The sequence below is a fragment of the Podarcis filfolensis genome (assembly GCF_964270895.1).
Source record: "Podarcis filfolensis genome assembly, chromosome: 17".
Lineage (NCBI taxonomy): Eukaryota > Metazoa > Chordata > Lepidosauria > Squamata > Lacertidae > Podarcis > Podarcis filfolensis.
In genome coordinates this window covers 809824-829182 of record NC_139621.1, presented here as the reverse complement: position 1 = coordinate 829182, position 19359 = coordinate 809824, and the positions used below count along the sequence as shown (strand labels likewise).

Sequence of the window (19359 nt, the reverse complement as noted above, 5' to 3'; positions counted from 1 at the left end):
AAGAACTGCCCCTTCTCTTTTCCGTGGTCAAAAACTCTCCACCTCCCACAGCACTCTGCAGTTCTACCTTATGGTAGACTTTTGGATCCAAGTGATCCCAGAAGCATATATAAATGAAAACTGATTCTTCACACAGAACATAATCTGTAAAGTCGAGGAACCAGTCATAGATGGCTGACTGACTAGACTGTCCCTTATCCAATTTGGAGATGAAAGATGCAAGATGCTTCTGGAGCAATCCATATCCATGGACCAACCCAGAAACCTGCTTGTCTTATTTACCTATGGAGACAAAATTCAACTGACTTGCCACATTGCGCCCTTGTCCTGAAGCATGCAGGGTGGGGTGTTGGTGCAGCAGCTTCATAATAATTTTAATTCTCCACTACAAACCTAACTGGGAATCTGCTAGAGGCTAAGCTCTGCTGAGCATTCCCAAATTTAGTAATAAGCATGTATGACCGATAGGAGAGATAAAGCATTGCTGAAGACAAATCAGTTGATTCTGGATAAAAAAGATACCTCAAAAAGATTTGAGGGAATGCAAAACTAATGGGCTCCTTAAGCTCATATAAGGTTCCTGTAGTTCTATTTGAAGGGGAGAAAGCTATCAGTTGGTGCCAATAACTCTGGCAAAACTGCCCCATGCACACCAGTGGTCCTCTACCACCCTCAACATGAAGGGATGTTCTATCACCCCCCCCCCGAAAAGGAGCACTGTTTTGAAGGTTCCTCCCTAAACCTCAATGTGGAAGGCCCAGTACAAACATCAAGCCAAAGAGGGAAGAAATCCTCTGCGAAGAGAATTGTTCTCCTGTTAAACTTCATTGCATCTGAGTGAAGCATTATTAATGGTTTCACTATGATTCTGAAACTAGGCCACCTGCCTCTTGGGTGTGACATATGGTGGAAATGCAATACGGGTAATGTTCTGCCACAACTATGCATGGTTGCTACTCAATCTCTTTTGTTGGAAAAGATCACGTTCTCCCAACACTGGAGAGCTTCAAGAAAACATCAGTGTAGTCTTCACTCTGCTACTTCAGAAGCAAGCAGAAGCGCACACACACACACACACACACACACACACACACACACACACACACATTTCCACGTGTGGATTGGGGAGGGGGTGTCTTCAGAAAGCAGCAGTACATTTTAAAAGCTGTCTATAAGGAAACACAAACTGCTTGCATGGAACTGAAAATCAGGAGTTATCAGTCCAGGCCTATCCTATCCACCCTAGTCTACAGCTTTATCAATGCACTTTTTAGCAGCAGCCTGAGAACTCCAGGCATTTGAACAATGGTCACAGTTCCAAGTTACATGCAAACAACAATCCCTCTTGAGTTCCTTGGTTGAGCAATAAAGGACCACTGGCTTTTGCAAACGTTTATTGACTCATTTACTTCTCTTACCAGTTCTGACCTACGCTCTCGGCCCATCGCATCCTCTCCCCCCAAAGCCAGCCAGGGCAAGGCCTCCCAGTGCTCAGAAGATGAGGAGGGGGCATTTCCTGTTACAAGCCCCCTCTCCAGAATAGAATGAGGGAGGGAGCAGCCTCCACTACCAGAGAGTGGTGGAGGGGGGAGGTGGTGGTGGTGCAGGAGCCAAAACACAACACGACTAACATTGAAGGACGGGGGGGGGGGGGTTAAGGCGCCTCAAAAACATGACATAACTGCAAGGAATGGGAGGGTGGGGCCACAGGAGTGGAGCATTTCCCAAGCCCTGGTGGAGACAAAAACAACCGGGGGGCGGGGAGGGAATCCTAAAAGGGTATAAACATTATTTCATGTTTTGAGTCACTTTAACAGTGAAGGGTGAGGAAGGGAGGCGGACCCTTCCCTGCACTAACAGTCTGTGGCAGGCAGGTGGTTGGTGCTAGCAAAGGAGCCCCTAGCGGATGGTGTAACGCACGTAGGGCACCTCTGTGTCATCCCCATTGTCGTCATTACAGCACAGCTCAAAGACAAGGGCCTTCACATGGCGACCAATCTTCTTCTTTGAGACTCTGGTGACAATCTCAGTCATCCTACGGGAGAGGACAATGGTCAGAGAAAGCGTGGGCTGAAGTTGTCCACCTTTGTTTAGCCTAAGCATAGCCAAATGATACATACGCCTGGTCATGCCGCTCTTTCAGCTTGGCTGGCTGCATAAAGAAGGAGTACAGCATAGAGACTCCCTGGGACAGCATTGTGATCTCCAGTTTGTGCTCCTTCTGCATAAGACAAGAAGTATTTCACTTCCATTACTAAAAAACTTCTGCAACTGCTAAGCTACTTCGACAGGGAACGGCTCTGGACTCCCCAGCTCTTACCTGGAAATAGGCCAGGAACTCACGCAGGGTCATCTCCTGTCCATCAGCCTGGATGCCCTGCACCTCAAAACGGTCCCACAAAGTCCACTCAGTGTTGTAGTACTGAAGAGAGGGGGCAAAAAACATAGATTTTGGGAATTACAGACATTAAACCTGAAAAGTTTCCTTCATGTTCCTAGGATCCTGTCTCTACAGCTGAGCCTCCGCAATCAGGCCCTCCACAGGAAGATCACTTGTGTGCATGATGGGACATACGTATGTGCACACTTCTCTTACCCCATACAAAAAAGGGATTCTGCACCTGCAGTCAGGTATTATTTCTGAAGAGTGGGCATGGACACTCACCTGTTCCAGTCTGTTCCAGTTTTCTAACGTTCTTTTGGAAGTCGAACATTCGGCAGGGCTTCTGATTGGTTGCAGGAGCTTCCTGCAGCCAATCAGAAGCTGTGCTTTGGTTTTCGAATGCTTTGGAAGTCGAACGGACTTCCAGAACAGATTCCATTCAACTTCCAAGGTATGACTGTATATCTCTTTGTTCTAATATTTTAAATTGTTTAATGCATTTTCTTGGATACAGTAATAAAAAAATTCCCAGGGCCTCCCCGCCTATGTAACACCCCCTAAACATGGTGAAGTGACAGTAATAGGAATGCCCTCCTCCAATGGATTTGCCTCGTGAAAGCAGAGAAACTAGTATATAAAAAAGAAAAAATCTGAAATGTTGAGCTGCAAGAAGTTTTAAAAATATTATTGTACTTGGAAGTGTAGCCACACAGAAGCTCTTTGGAATTTCACCTGAGTGCTGAAAGGCTTCAGCTGATGTTGGTTTTCCTTCCCCACCTCCAAAGTTCCTACAGCAGTAGTTCTCAAACTTTTTTCACTGGGCCACACTTTCAGAATATGCTCACGACACACTGAATATTTGATTGATAAAGAATATGTTGGGGGGGGGGAAGAAACTCCTCCTAGCAGTGCCTGATTTATAACACAGAACACGACTACTTTGTAAAACCATCAGGCGGCACCCAGAAAGTATAAAGCAATGCAGCTACAGAAGAGCACAAATTCTTCCCAAAATATAAACATAAACGAGCCTCTTACACATGTACCGTAAGAATGTATACAAACTCAATTAGAGGTGTGAGCTTGTTTTTGTTGGGTAATCTCATTTATATTAGGTCTAATTTGAGATGGCACTGTGGGTTAAACCACAGAGCCTAGGGCTTGCCGATCAGAAGGTTGGCGGTTCGAATCCCCGCGACGGGGTGAGCTCCTGTTGCTCGGTTTCTGCTTCTGCCAACCTAGCAGTTCGAAAGCACGTCCAAGTGCAAATAGATAAATAGGTACCACTCCGGCGGGAAGGTAAACGGCATTTCCGTGCACTGCTCTGGTTCGCCAGAAGCGGCTTAGTCATGCTGGCCACATGACCTGGAAGCTGTACGCCGGCTCCCTCAGTCAATAAAGCGAGATGAGCGCCGCAACCCCAGAGTTGGCCATGACTGGACCTAATGGTCAGGGGTCCCTTTACTAATTTGAGACAAACTAACTTTCATCTCATCAACACAAAGAAACTTTTCTCTTTTCTGATCTTTCATATTTGTCAGTGGTGACGATCCCTGTTCACAACAGTATGTCATGAAGAACTGTAATAGCCAATACTCTTGAAGAGAGGCATGGATGCAGTTTCTGGTTGTGTGTGTAATATTTTGCTAAACTATAGTCATACCTCGGGTGACAGGCGCTTTGGGTTGCACGATTTCAGGTTGTGCACCGCACCGAACCCGGAAGTACCGGAACGGTTTCTTCCTGGTTTCAGTGCTTGCGCATGCGCAGAAGTGCTAAATCGTGCTTTGCGCATGTACAGAAGTGCCAAAACGCAGGGACTTCCGGTTATGGCGGAATTCCTCTGATCGAGAGGAATTTGCCTCGTGGAAATTTGGGTCTGGCCGCCACGGCGAAGGCGGAGACCCACTAAAAATCACAGGCGGGTGAAGCCTGTGAACGTGGGATTCGGCTGGCACCTTTTGCGCCTCCCCTACTCGCGGGGAAACCCGGTTTTGGGGATCCGGAGCAACGTGGGGTGAGCGGCGCGGTGCTTTGAATTGATTGCTTCTTCCACGGAGCGAAGCCGCATAGCTGTTGCCGGAGAGCGCTGACTTTTTCCTGTGGACAATTTGATTTTAAAGCAACTACCCATGAGTAGAGCGGAGAATTGGATTTTTAAACGTCTTAATTTGGTGTTGAAACGGGGAGGTCCAAAACAGGAAGTCCACCTTCCCCTTTTGTAAATAGATTGAAGCAATGAGGATGCAAGCTGAAGTCACGGAAAGTCTATCGTAAAGGACTAAATTTCCATCGGTAAAAAATACTAAATCCCCCTCGGTGGCAGGAGAAGAGGGGGGAAAGTTTTGGACTGAATATACCTGCAGGAGAGAGCGAACAGAGTTAAAATACCACCGCTCTGATCCTGGAAACGGGCTGCCGGCAGGACTGACGTGCTTTAGAATGCTCATTGACCGTGATTAGAACGTTCATTGACAGCTAGTTAAATAAGAGAAATACATTGTTTCCATTGTCTCCGTCTGCGTTTAAAAAGGAGTAAAAGTAACTGAAAATTGAAACTAATTTTATAGTTTGAACTGTGTCTAAAAGGACCAATACAAACAGAAACTGTTTCCCTCTAGAGGAAGCCTTTGAAACTGTTACAAGAGCTGAGCTGGGGGAATTTCCAGCTGCAAGATAAAAAGCTGTGAGATTCTGGGACTGACCTTGAATCGGTTAAGAATGTCGACAGAAGAGGCCTTAGCGGCTGCATTAAGTAAGATAAATGACTCACTGAAACAGCTCCATAAGAAGGTGGATGTGGTAACCACCAAAATCGATAATTGGGGACAAAAAGTAAACACCAATACAGAAACTATTCAGAAATTGATACAGGAATCTACTTTGACATGGCAAACTGCGGAGAAGGCTAGGGAGAAAGTTGTTGTCGTTGAACCTAAAGTAACACAACTGGAGAGAGAGAGTCCCAGCCTTACAGATGCAACTTGATGACCACAAGTTGATGCCTTCTATGATTGAATTTAAAGAAAATCAGATTTTGAGGATCAGAGCTCTACCTGAACTGGAGAAGGAAAGTTTGATAGATCCCCTCACACAGGAATTTGCTGATTTTTGGGACCTGGACTTGGGTCAAGAAGAGATTAAAACTGTGAGGGCCTTCAGACTTGGAGAAATTTTGAAAGACGTCCCGAAATATCTTTTGGATCTTAGTTTTAACTACGGAGATTTGGCTGCCCTGTCGAGAAGGAATAAAATCATCTCTAGGTGGGAGTTTCCCCGAGATCTACTCTTCAGTCTCAAAGGAAGGAAAATAAAAATAAGATCAGTAGAAGACAAAGTAAAGTGCATGTTTAAATATGAAGAAGACTTGCAGAAGAGACTTGGAAAAGACTTAAGATCCTCGGACAGAAGATTACCAGGTTGATGGACTGTATGGAATTGGCGGAAATGACTGGCAGAATCCGAGACCAGGGAGAAGAGACGGTGGAAGAAGATTGGAAAAAGTTTAAAGACTATTTATGGAAATATTTTAAAATTAATGAGTGTTAGAAAAATGTTGGAATGAAGTTATACGGCTTTAGTAGAAATGTTAGAAGGAATTAAGTACAAGTAGATTATTGGAGTATTAAAGGGAAAATAAGGTTAAAATATGTTAAGACAACTATATGACAGAAAATAGAGGAAGATGGAAAGGAATTGCTGAAACAATTAATAGAAGTGGAATACAAAAAGGGAGGTGTGAGGAGGTCGTTGAAACAAGTGAATGTAAGATATGATATTGAAATGGTATTGTCAGGGTACTGCCATCGGAACTAGAGGAGGAGGAGGCGAGGCTCCACAGCGATGCTGGAGAGGTGCCAAGCAGGGAGAGAGGCAGGTCTCCGGCTGGGGAAGAAAATCAGCGCAACACCAGGGATAGAGGGGGGCCGATGGGGGAAGCAGAGAGGAGGCTCCAGGACTCTTCGCAGGAGACCAGCGAGGAGAGCACAGGTCCTCCGCTGCCCACACCCACCCTGCGCAGAAGACTTCTGCGCAGGGAAAGTAGGCGGCGACTTGGCGTCAAAGAACTTCTTTGCTGGAAGAGGTTCAAGAAACGCCCACTGACGGATTCTGCTAGCCACTGAACAGCCACGGAGTGGATGGCTGTCCAGACAGAAACGGTTTAACCAGGCAACCTAGCCCAGAGCGGCGGTAACTTACGCACAAGCAACCCCTAAAGCCATTACAGGTATGATGTGTGTTTTAAATTGTTTTTGCTTTGTTTTGTTTAGTTTATTGTGTTAGTATCGTGTTGTGTATTGTTTATACATTGTATTGTATTGTTTTTTCTTTTTTTTCTTTTCCTTTTTTCTTTTTTGTAATCCTTAAAAGTAATAAATATTATTTAAAAAAAAAAAACAGAAGTGCCAAAGCGCAACATGTGCAGACGCGGCACTGCAGGTTGCGAATGTTGTGGGTTGCAAATGTGCTTCCCGCACGGATCACGTTCGCAACCTAAGCGTCCACTGTACAGTGAAATACTTGAAAATTCTTTTGCTTGTCCTTGAATCATCCCGCCACCCTCTCCTGTCAAACCCTTTGAGAACCACTGCCCTAAGGAGACATATTCCCCCTGCTTGCAGGAGAATTTAGCATTGCTTGTATTGCTAAACGGCTGGTGTCTTCTGTAAAGAAGGGGTAAAGAATGCAAGTTGGGAGGTGTGAACAAAAGAAGAGGTGCAGGGAAAAGCCACCCCACTTACCTTGTTCTTGGGGCAAGCAATGGGCTCAGAGAACCCAAAGAAAGGCAATGCCAGGTTGAGGAAGCCATTCTTGTAGGACTCCAGTTGTTTGTGGCCCTGTACCACTTTGAATAACTCCAGACACACCAAGCCTACTACAGCAGCCGTCGTCGTGGCAATAGCTGGTATGATTTTCCCTGCAATCAGCTTGCTCTGAAGAGATAAAGGATGTAGGAGAGCCCACTTAAGTGCCAAGTCCACACTACTGCCACCTCCTTCCACTGACCAGGGTTGCACTCTTCACACCCAATAGGGAAGCCTACCTTGTGCCGATCAGCAGGAGGAATATCGTAGTTCTCTGCTCGTAGGTTGGATGCAGCCACAATGAAATCCATATGGAAATTTGTGTCATCATCCTGAAATGCAAATAAAATGACAACTGAGCCCTGTGATAGTCCCACCGTACCACTTCCCTCCCTAGAACCTCTTCTGGGCGCATATGTCCCAGGGAGCTGCACACTGGAGGCTTGACTAGGCACTTGACTGGAGGCTTCCAGACTAGGCACCAGAAGCACTTCCACATGGCAACCTAGGGACCATTTCCAGCCAATCCCACCCTGCCAAGGAATCAGGAGGTAAAACTAGGGATTAGCCACCAAGAAATTCAACTGGTCCTTACCTTTTCAAAATCAACAGGAAACATCTTGAATTCTTGCAGTTGCTGGGAACTTGGGAGTGAGGATTTCAGCTCCTCCAGCCGTCTGTCATCTGGGAAAAAGAAAACAGGAGCCTTGGAAAAGGTTAACAACAACCTCAAGTCACCCTCCTCTTTCAGTAAACTCTGGTATCCACCGACTGACCCACCCACCCAGCAAAGTTCCCCTAACATAGTCAAAACAAACAAAAAAAAAAATTCCTTCCAGTAGCACCTTAAAGACCAACTAAGTTAGTTCTTGGTATGAGCTTTCGTGTGCATGCACACTTCTTCAGATACCATGCACACGAAAGCTCATACCAAGAACTAACTTAGTTGGTCTTTAAGGTGCTACTGGAAGGAAATTTTTTTTTTGTTTTGACTATGGCAGACCAACACGGCTACCTATCTGTAACTTCCCCTAACATAGTTATGCAGCCAAATTTCACCACTGATGCTTGAAGGATTCCGAGAAGCTTCACAACCCAAGAGAACTGAAACAGGTTGTTTCAGCAGGTTGTGCAGGCGTCTCCCTCGGCAGGAAGCAAAAATCCAATCTGGCACAATATTGAAGCAGGCAGAAAATACTTTATATGAAACCCCTCCGGTCTACAAATATGAAGTTGTTAGGAGGAAGAATGTTCAAATTATCTTTCTGTCATTCCCTACTTCTCTATCAAGGTAGAGGCCTCCCCACTGCAGCCCACTTCACTCTCAACTCTAGGAAGCCTTACCAACAGAGGCGTTGGCATTCTGCAGCTCCTGATCAGAGATGTGGATGCGAACACCAGACTTTGGAGTGAATTCTGGAACTTGCACCTGGCGCAGAAGCTCCACTATGGCTGCCCTGTCCCGGGTGCCTGTGATGCCGTATGTTTGTGCAAACAAGTTTGCTGCTGCCACCACATAATCCATGTGCAAGGGCTGAGGAGGCAAAGACAGAAAGTTAAGCCAGGAGCCTAGTTTACTTGAGAGTCCAGATTCTCTAAGTGATGCTCACACTCTGACCAGAAGCCATGTTTCTTTCATCTGAATCAATAATATGTAAATAAGTAATAAATACAGACAGAGAAGGGATCGTGTAGAATGGTCTTAAAGACAATCTAACCCAACTTGACTACACTCACCACTACCACCTCCGTTCAGGTTTAACCCCATGGGCCCCTGAACAAGCTGCCTTATGTGCCAGAGGAACTGGGATGATTTGAATAACAGTTTCATGAAACAAATTGAACAATTCCAGCAAAGACTCAAGCTACATGCATGGTTCTATTCTGTTCAGGGTGTCTCTGACCTGGAGGAATGTCTCTCTCTGACCTTCAAATAAGGCCATCATGAGCACAAAGCAGAAGCCATTCATCCTCTCCCACTCTGACCTGTCCTCCACCACATGTCTAACTCACGGTAGTTGAAGAGGGAGCAACTTAAGAGTGAACGTTGCTGACTGGAGTTTGCCCAGCTTTAGCAAAGCTTCTTGCTCTGCAAAGGTTTCAGCACCCAGCACTTCCTTCCCCTACACCCCATGCCCATGTGCTCCTTTCCCGTTCCAAAACTAACAACCCAGTGTCTAAAGGAGAATTGTAGCCTAAGTGTCTCTCCCTTTTGGCCATACTTCCAGTTTTCAACCTTTTTAAAAGAACTATGAATACCAAGACTAAATGCAGCTGCAATACGGTTAGTAAACTTTTTGAGCACAGTAGATATGACAGGAACCAGCTCTTGCCACCTCCTCCCCACTCCCACCTGTCTTCTAGTTAGCCGTGCCAGTTCTCCACCCCCATCTCAGTGCTTACATTGTTGACATCAAAAGTGAGTGGATGAGGGCATCGCTTCGGACCTGACCAGAAGAGGGTTCCTGAATTAGTTTTCTGAAAGAATACAGAGGGGGTGTTATAAAGGGGAAAGCAGTTAAGAAAACCTACCCCTCCAACTGCTAGAAGGACCCTCACTTTCTCACCTGGTTTGGGGGGAAGTTGTGCAGCAGCTGACGAATATTGTTACTGTACTGAGTGTGCCAATGGTTGCAAGCCCACGTCACACAGTCAGACCACGACTTGGGCCGATCAGTCACCAAACTCTTGTAGACAGCTTCCAGCACCTCCAGAGGTTGGGTGCCCGGCAGCTTCTGGGTCCGCTCCATGAATTTGGAGTCTCTGGAGAAAAATCAACACTATTATTATTGAAGTTGTTTAAAATTCAGTATTAAAAATAGTTAAAACCAAATACCGATGAAAATGAGAACTGGCTCTGCAATTTCCATGTGTCCAGACTTCTGAAAGGTTTTGAAATGAGCAGAAACTGCAAAGCCACACCCCAACTGCCTGTTCTCCATGTTTCATATGCCTGTGTTTCATTTAGTGCACATCATTATACTTTACTGGTCAGTGCTCAATCCACTGCATCTTCTGTTGTGCAGAGCAAGGCTTTGGCTCCAACTCTGACCACTTTCAGATCCTCAAATACAGCATTTTACTCACGTGATGTACTGGTTGACATTCTCTGCGGGCTGCTTAAAAAGGCCTTCAAATTCATCACGGGCCCACTATCAAAATAAATGATAATAAATATATGATTTCTAGGTGGAAGAGAAGATTGGAGGTTTTATAGTACACAGCAGCAGCTAGCTCACTTTGCTCCCAACACTGGTGCATAAAATTATAGTAACTAGACATAAGATTAGACATGGCAGTAAATGCTGCCTCAGCAGACAAAACCAGATGGGGACAGGATCCAGCTTCCCCTTTATGAGACAAGATGCAGTTGTCACATATGGCTAACATACTGAAACGCAAGGTCCTGCAGCAAATTCATTCTGCTGAGAACCCAGGCAGCATTCTGGTTCCTAACTATTACGATACACCAACTATTGCCTTGAAAACTGCAAATGCAACCAAATACAAACTGACCTGTAAGGTGTGTTCAATGGCATTGGGAAAGTTTTTGAGCGTGCAGATTGGGATGGATTTTTCTGGAGGGTCCTGGCTGGAACTGTAGGACTCCGTAAGGAAGGGGATCACCACCTGGATGTTCCCTTTGGTCCCCAGCGTCCCTGATTCCAGCAGGGGCTTGCGGTAATAGACGCAGCGACGGTCCATGTACATCCCTAGTTCAAAGGAGAGAGAAAGCGGTTACACGAGAAAGCAGAAAAATGCTGCTGACCAGAACAGCACGGGAATCAGACAGGAAATGGAATGTTTTCCAACGCTACTAGTTGGGAGAAAATTGTTTTCCAGGTGTTTGAAGAAATAATATTCTGAATTTCTCTCCCTGAAAAGGGAGGTATTATTGCAGGAATATGTATCAGCTGACTATGCATATAAGATCATTTATACAAACCACTCATATTTAGAAAGTCCCATATACAGTGGTACCTTGGGTTAAGAACTTAATTCGTTCTGGAGGTCCGTTCTTACCCTGAAACTGTTCTTAACCTGAAGCACCACTTTAGCTAATGGGGCCTCCTGCTGCCACTGCGCCACCGCTGCATGATTTCTGTTCTCAACCTGAGGTAATATTAACCCGAGGTAATATTTCTGGGTTAGTGGAGTCTGTAACCTGAAGCGTATGTAACCCAAGGTACCACTGTATAATGGGATCCACCTCGGATAATGAATGGGTTTGGTTCAGACTGTGAAGAGGCCAGACAGTGATTGTCCTTTCCCCCTATTTAGTTATACTCCCAATACTCTCACTGCATTCTTATCCACCGCCTAGTAATGCAAGAACAATGCCAGAGAAGCCATCCTCTGTGAGGATGCCTTGCAGCTGACACCAAGGAAAATGTATCAGCTGCAAAAAGCTGTGTGCAATGCACAGGTAAGCAAGTCAACCCCTGACAGATACACACGAGCATCCACGTTATCCAGTGCATTTGCCACTCCGTCGAGGCTCTCAAAGAAGTCATCATCATAAACACGCTCTGTGTCTGGGCCCACACGATCTTGGTGGCTGGTGATGTGGATGTTCGGGTTCATTTCCTTCACGGCTGCCGCCGCTGTATCAGATTTCATTTTCTGGGCAGACAGAAAGTCACACAATGTGGATACAGCACTACAGCTACGAGCTTCATCCCAGTGACTGTTTTTGCTCTGTATTAATGTTCAGACATAACTATGACTCGGTTTCATTATGGGTTTATTGGTCAAACAAGGAATCTTGAAACTGACACAGAATGCAGTACCAGAACAAGCAAAGTTTCAGGAAAAAAGCTTAAGCAAGCACTAAGTCATATCTGCACAATCTTTTATAATGGTTGGGTTCATTGGGGCTTATGGAACAGGTACTGTGGAAGACCACAGACCTCTAAAGCGTCACTCACCCCACTCCCAGCAAAAGCAGCTGCAGATAAACAGAACTTACTGTAACATCCCAAGGCCGGAAGAGGAACTGCCGGTTGAGGTTGGATTTCTCAATTGTGTCCATGTCAGTCACAGCCACCTCTCCACCTGGCCCACACCCCAGACCTATCATAGCAAAGTTCTTCAGCAGCTCACAGCCAATGGCACCAGCACCAACCTAAGAGTGGGAAAGAGCAGAAATGTCAACAAGGTGCTTGGGTTACTGACCAAGGCATAGGAAAACGGTACTAGCACTCACCAGAAAATACTTCTGCTGACTCAGCTTATCCTGCAGGTCACTGCCAAAGACAGCAATCTGCCCATCATATCGACAGTGTTTCTATAAAGAGAGAGGAAACAAAGACAGCTTTCATCTCTTCTTCTAGCCAATGCTTGATTTCTCTATTTCCTCAACCTTGTTGTGGTCCCCAAAAACAAACTCCAGCCAATGTTACAGCATATTTACTCCTGTACATATCAGATGCCAGTTTGTTTGTATGTAAAATACCACCCATAAGGTCCTGCTACCCTTAGAGCTCTCACTTTTCATCAGAACAGTGCAGAAATTTAAACATGTTCCTTATCCGGGGCTTAAACCTTACAACCTCAAATGAACTTCCCTCCTAATCCTGGCATGCATCTCAAACCCCACAGTGCTTACAGGGGTACAGTTCTCCTCAGTCAGGGCATCCTTGTTTTCCTCAGGGAGGCACTCCAGTGCATCAAAGTACAACCACTGTGTAACAGGCATGAATTTGCCTGAACAAGCCTGAAAGAGAGTGAGGAAAGAGGAAGACAGTCATATCTTATGCCATGGTCATTTGGCTTTTTTACAAAGAGGCCGGTGTCCCGTTTAAGGACATGGGCTGGGTTGACACTGCATGCCAAAGTCATCCACCTTGGTCTCTCTATTACTGAGGCAAAGATTTTGCTGTTCTAAATGGTCAAATACAAAGCTCCTGGTTGAAGAAGAAATTGATGATGATAGGAAACGCAAAACTACAAATTATTTCTGAAGAGAACCCAGGACCTGAGCTCCTAGCCAACTTCCGCAATATCTGGGGTGAATTCCTGGAGCCTGGCATTACCTTCATGACTTCCTGTGCAGCCAGTCCTCCAACAAAGGCATTGACAGGAGCCAAGTTTCCAGTAGCTTGGAAGGCCAGTTCTTTGATGACATCCTCATTCAGCTGCTCTTGTCTTAGTGAGGGTGCCGCTTGCTCATTCAAATCCTTGACCAAAGCAAGAACCTCACTAGCATCTGCCTGAAAAGGAAGGGAGAGAAGTCAGACATAGGCTAGGAAAAGCCCCTAATGTTCAGTTAGATTGCAGGATCATTCAAGCATGCAGAGATTTGACAAAGATAATGGAATGGAACTACAATAAATACATCTAATCCCCTTGCAAAGTTTCTGGCAATACTTTTGAAACTGATAGAGTAATATCTGCAGGAGACTCAAGAACTGAAGTACAGCCTTTGCCCTGTGCTGTTGCCCAGCTCTCACACATACCTATTAAACAAGGATTGTAGGTATTTAACCCCACAGAGTTTCAGGGAAGAGTTAGAAGTTTCCAGTTTCTCAGAGGGAGAAAGCATTCCCCAAGGGGGGAAGGGGAGCAGTGAATCTAGCAGAAGAGAGCAACAGGAACAACAGGGAGGGACCGGCTGTTCACAGGAAAGGCAAGGGTTCAGTTCTAGCTCAGATTGGGAGGAGGGGAGATACAAGCCAGCACTAGCCAGGAGGGTAGGAAAAAGAGCGGGAAAGCGAAGGGAAGGGCACCTTCGCCATTTTGAGAGTGGCTGGTCACCGAGAAGCAGAGCTCAGAAGGTATCTGAAAGAACTGACTCTGAGGAATAATAGTTAAGAACCGTTTATAAGATTGTTTTGTTAATACGCAATAAAAAGTTATAAAAGACAAGAAGCGTTTGTGTGGTGATCTGAAGGGGACAACGACCAGTCCTGGCACAGAGGCACAGGCAGTTGTGAATAAGTTATAGAGCACAAAGTACCCCCCCCCATAACTTCTTGCCCCTCCACTTGAGTAATAATGCCAGAATGATGCAAACAACTAAAAATGATAAAATCACACGTGTAGAATTGTATTTTTCTGGATGCACAATTCACATTGACAGGGTTCACAACTAAACATGCACACACTTAAACCCCAACAACATTACATACAACAATGATCACATCTTCTTTCCCATATACCAGTCATTTCCATTTCCACTCCCTGCCTGAACAGTACCTTTTGGAAAATAAACAGCAACTGTGCAAAAACTGAAAGGGTTAGGGCCAAACTAGAAACTCTGAGTCTTGCATTTGAAGTGCAAGTAGTGCCCACAGGAGCTTTTCTCCCAATGCAAGTAACAGCTTTGGGTGTACAATCAGGAGCCCAAATGAAGGAGGAAAGCAACAAACTCCTCTCCATCTGCTGCAGTCAGGATAATTATCAGCCTCAAACAGATGCTATTTTCATTTTTAATGGTGAAAAGGTGAATTTAACATGACACAACAAGTTTGGCCCTCAGCTTCAAAATGAAGCAAAATTGAGTTGCCTGATATAATGTCAGATTTTTTACATAAAATGCTATCTGCACTAATGTTCTCAGGAGGGAAGTTCTGTTTATTACAAAACTTGGGGTTTCTGTGGCTAGTATGAGCAGCTGCAGCTATAGAGAACTTCAAATCATGGAGATAAAGGTACCACATTACCACCAAGAAGGAACAACCTACCTGATTACGGGGCTTGGGGAAACGATCATGCTTCTTGCGAAACTCGTGCAAGGCCTGGAATCCCAAGTGCAACTGACCTGGTCGGTCAAACTTGCCAAAGTCAGTAATGATGAACTCTGGCTCCAGCAGAGAAGTGCGCAGAGATTTCTGGAAGAGAAGAGTGAGAAAGTGTGCCCTGATAAGCACATGAATATTCTCTTTGAACATGGAGACACCTGCTTTATCCAATATAAACAGTGGAACTTCAATACTGCCACATTCACTGCAGTTGTAGGTTAAACATTCCAGAACCCTAGATAGGAACATTCACTACAATTGGGGCAGCACTATCAATCCAGTGAAATGGGAAGTGCGTAAGATCACTTCATGGCTCAATTTTCTATGGCCAAGGGGAGAGTCGATAGCTCCAGATCATGATGCCTCCCAAGGAATGGCACATGTGGCCCAAAGGGGACCAGGCTGTTCCAGCACAAGAGCACTGCAAAAAAGCCAGAGTCTGCCAGCAACAACACTTACAAAGCTAATCTTATTTGGCATCTTGACCTGGGTGACAATACCACCACGTATATAGTCTGAAAAGTTGGAGGTGTCGCCAATGCTAAATGTGTAGGGGCCTGAAAGAGAAAGAGAGAGAGAGAACACATGTTTTTGTCAGTCTCATGCGAGAAATCAAACTAGGAATAAAACGGTATTTGGGTCAGGGCCTCCAGCAACCATGCCAAAATGTTATTATTAGTACAACTATTTATTACCTGCCCTTCACCCTAAGGTCCCAGGGCAGATTACAACATTAACACACAATATTAAACACAGTTTAAAACAGCTTACCATCACAAAAATAAAGTGGGCCCCAAAAATATACACTACTGGTATCAAAAGCAAAGCGGCACGCCTTCAGCATTCTCCAAAAGCTGTACAATGAAGGTGCCAGATGCACCTCTGTGGAGAGGGAGTTCCACAGCTGAGGGGCTGCCACAGAGAAGGCCCTCTCCTGAGCTGCCACTCCTCTTGAGCCTCTGAGTGTAGAAGAACTACCGAGAGGGCCAGCTCTGCCAATATTGCAATTGGGGACACTCTATAATAAAAGTATGGAAGAGATCTTTCAATCCTTTCAATAGGATTAAATTATAATTTGGGGAAGGAGAGAAGTGTTATGTCTCCATATACCAGAGGAAACAGAAAAAAAGGAGACATGAACAGGTTGTGAAATGAATTTTATTCTATGCCTATGTGTAAAGGGGTTGATACGGTTTTGAGTGAAGGGAATGGTGTGCTCTCAGGTGTAAGACAGTAGGAGGAGACTTAAATTGCATGATTGTTTTAGGGATGGAATGCTAGAGAATGGGAATGTTTGTTGATTTAGGGATTGATAGGCTGTGTCTAGGTTAGAAAAGGGCTCTTAGGAAGACAATCATGAAAGCGGACAAGAAAGAGGATGGTCAGAATTAACATTTGTCTAATTGTACATGGCATGTTTAATCTATTGCAACCCTCTTAGGGTATATGGGGACAGAGCAGGCTAAAATTCCAAATAATTAGAGTAAATGCTAGAACACCACTGAAAGGCATTAATATCTATCCAGGTAGTTTTGCCAGACACTTAGAGAGCCTAAAACCCCAGCAAGCATCCCATTCAAGTGACATCCAAGACTTGCTCTGCTTAGTCAAGGCACCAACAGGGTCTCACCAAGCACTTTGATTTCCATTGGTTCACAATTGTTGAGCTCCTTCATGCCTTCAACTTCAGTGAAGGAAACGAAGTCGCCAGTCTCAAAACCGTGCCGAGCTTCATCCAGACAGGTTACCTCTCCAGGGCACCCCTGTACAGAAATAAGGGAATCACAGAACTGTAGAGTTGGAAGGGACCCTGGGGAGCATTTAGTCCTATGCAGGAATGTCAGGTAAAGCATCCATTAAAGCTGGCCATCCAACTTCTGCATAAAAACCTCCAAGGACGTCCACTGTCGAAATCAATGCAAGACACTGCAGGAGGCAATGCATACATGTGCCCTCTATAAGGAAGACTGCACATCTCCATTACAGGAAATAGTTGTGGCTTCCGGCCTCAGGAAGGAATTACCTTGGTAATCATGGAGACCATGGCGCTGAGCGGCTGCTCCCCATTAGTGTCTGTCACAACCATGTCATCACCAAAGTCACAGAACAACTGGCTGTAAGGAAAAGGAAACAGGGTGAGGGGCCAATAGTGCCATTTCCACTGCAACCCAACTCTCAGTGCTGTCACTGATGCAACAATACCCTAAACAGTAAGGCTGGGCTGGACATGTTATTGGCTATAAAGACTGGAACTCTCAAAGCTGCCCATGTTAGACAGGATGGAGAGCCCAGCCAAAGGAAACGGTCAAGGGTTGCTATAGCAGAGATAAAAGAACAGAGCTGGAATTACATCTTACCCAAAAAGGCCCTTTGTATCGGCCACGACCAGCTTGATGTCTTTGCCATGGCAGAAGTCACCTATGCGCAGCTGCTCCTCCAAGGGACAGTTAGTGAGCACAATCACCTGCAGAAGGGGCAAAAGATCCTTCTAAGTGCTACTCTAGGCAACAAACACTCTGCCGCTGTTGGTAACACCACAGATCTTGAGCTCTGTACCGGCTCATTCTTAGAGTGAAGTTTAGCAGAACAGGAAGGCTAAACAACAAGAGGCCTTTTCTCCACAACACTGCTTTTTCCACTCTGTTCTATGGCACAGAGAATTAAGAAGCTCTGCTTTCAATAATATTACTTTTCTTAGAATCTCTCACCAGTGAATTCCTGTGGCTAGCTGGCTCTTAAAGCTATATGCACCCACAGGATTAGACTGACTGCAGCAGAAAACATGGAAACGTATACATAAAAGCAGCAGCAGCTATGCCTAGAGCTATAAAGTAAGCAGTGCAGCCCCTGCCTCTTCACAAGGATTTGTATTAGGACTTGTGTTATCTAAGATTGCTAAACGATCCGGAGTCAAGGAAATAGTGGAGGAACCTGGCCTCCAAATGACAAACAGTTCATGATGGCCAAGTTCCAAGCAGACTAAAGAGATTCAAAACGGCTCTCCGCAAGCTACGTGAGCAAATGGAGAGGAAGATGACATTCAGTATATGTACAAATGAGATGCATGTCACATTGTTAGCCCTAATAATTAAATGGAACCTTAATGTATGGGGCAATACCATTTGGAATGTTAGATGGTGGGGACAAAGTATCACAACCACTATTGTTATACTGAATTGTCCTCTGAAATTCCAGAAGCACCTTGCTGTCCACTGCTGAAGACAAAATTCGAGACTAGATGGACCCTTGATCTGTTCAAAAGTAATTATTATATCCTGCTAATCTAACCCTCCTCTCTTCTGAAAACCAAGCCGACATTTCCCCTATGAAGAGAAAACCAGCTATTGATAAGCTGCCATCCTGCTTTACAGTACCTGGAAGTTGCTAAGGAAGTCCTCACTGAGAGGCCCAGTGTAAGAAGTAACAGGTACATAGGAGTTCAGCTCAGCTAGTCGAGGCTGGGATACTTCAGCTCGATTCTTTCCAAGGTCCTCCTCACGCAGGTAGAACTGGAGAGTGAGGGGAAAGAGTATGAAATGTATGGAGCAGTATGCCTACCAGAAGGAACACACTTTAGGCCATTTAGGTAAATGCAGGAGGACTCTACCTGGGAAGAGAGGTCAGACCACTCAGCCACACCCTGATCATGGATTGTGACAGATTTCACTCCTCCCAAGATGATGTTCTTGGCAATCTCCACACCCAGTCCTCGCAGGCCAGACACCAGAATGTTGGCATTCTGCATTCGTTTCATGGCCTCATGGCCCAGTACATATCTGCTCAGAACAAAGGGTGGAGGGAAGAATCCCAAAGGGTTAATTTCAGAGCCTTGGCTTCCCAACCAAAACCGCCCCGAAACTGCTGCCTCTCAGCAGCAGAAAAACAGCTGAAGATCAAGAGCCACAGAAGAATAGCACCACAACTCCTTTTGTAATGGTGGACCCCCCCCCCCCCGCCTTTCTGGTACTTACAGCTGCCTTGAGTACAGACCCTCATCAATGTCCGTTTCATTTCCATTCTTGGCCATACCCTGGAAAAAAGAAAGGAAAGAGGGTGATCGCTAGCAGAACTTGCACCAACACAGTGTTTTCCTCTCAAGCTATTTGACTGTACCACAGAATAAGTGGAATACTGACTAGTACAAAATGCAATGACTATTGAAGCTTTTTGGAAATCAAAGCATTCTTTCTTAAAAAATACATGCATTTCCAGGCCTCCTGGTTGCTGAAAAAAATTAACATGCACAGTCTGTTTCTAAAGGGAACAGCTAAGGCTGCTCATGGTCAGGAAGCAGAGCTGCAAACCCATCCACCCTTTCAACTATTTTGTAGCATTTGACAATATTGGCCGTCTAATATTTGACATTCAGCAAATGGGACCAAGCTATATATATGCCTATACATTCAATTCACATAATCTTATCCCAATA

General features: G+C 45.2%; 1 protein-coding gene across 3 annotated transcripts in view; it reads right to left on the bottom strand.

Annotated features, from left to right (window-relative positions):
• Nucleotides 1-1377: 1377 nt before the first annotated feature.
• UBA1 (ubiquitin like modifier activating enzyme 1) overlaps nt 1378-19359 on the bottom strand; it is a 38234-nt gene continuing 20252 nt past the window's right edge. For all 3 annotated transcript variants that reach the window (XM_083592103.1, XM_083592105.1, XM_083592104.1), the window contains exons 3-26: nt 18902-18960; nt 18538-18706; nt 18305-18439; nt 17288-17394; nt 16954-17044; nt 16561-16693; nt 15390-15487; nt 14874-15020; nt 13224-13400; nt 12797-12904; nt 12395-12475; nt 12158-12313; nt 11646-11811; nt 10705-10901; nt 10276-10340; nt 9756-9951; nt 9592-9666; nt 8533-8722; nt 7784-7872; nt 7428-7520; nt 7126-7317; nt 2321-2422; nt 2121-2221; nt 1378-2035 (exon numbers count right to left, since the gene is read on the bottom strand). In XM_083592103.1, the coding sequence (XP_083448229.1) occupies nt 1900-2035; nt 2121-2221; nt 2321-2422; nt 7126-7317; nt 7428-7520; nt 7784-7872; nt 8533-8722; nt 9592-9666; nt 9756-9951; nt 10276-10340; nt 10705-10901; nt 11646-11811; nt 12158-12313; nt 12395-12475; nt 12797-12904; nt 13224-13400; nt 14874-15020; nt 15390-15487; nt 16561-16693; nt 16954-17044; nt 17288-17394; nt 18305-18439; nt 18538-18706; nt 18902-18960 (3063 nt within the window). In that variant the 3' untranslated portion in view covers nt 1378-1899. The remainder of the gene's footprint in view (nt 2036-2120; nt 2222-2320; nt 2423-7125; nt 7318-7427; nt 7521-7783; nt 7873-8532; nt 8723-9591; nt 9667-9755; nt 9952-10275; nt 10341-10704; nt 10902-11645; nt 11812-12157; nt 12314-12394; nt 12476-12796; nt 12905-13223; nt 13401-14873; nt 15021-15389; nt 15488-16560; nt 16694-16953; nt 17045-17287; nt 17395-18304; nt 18440-18537; nt 18707-18901; nt 18961-19359) is intronic.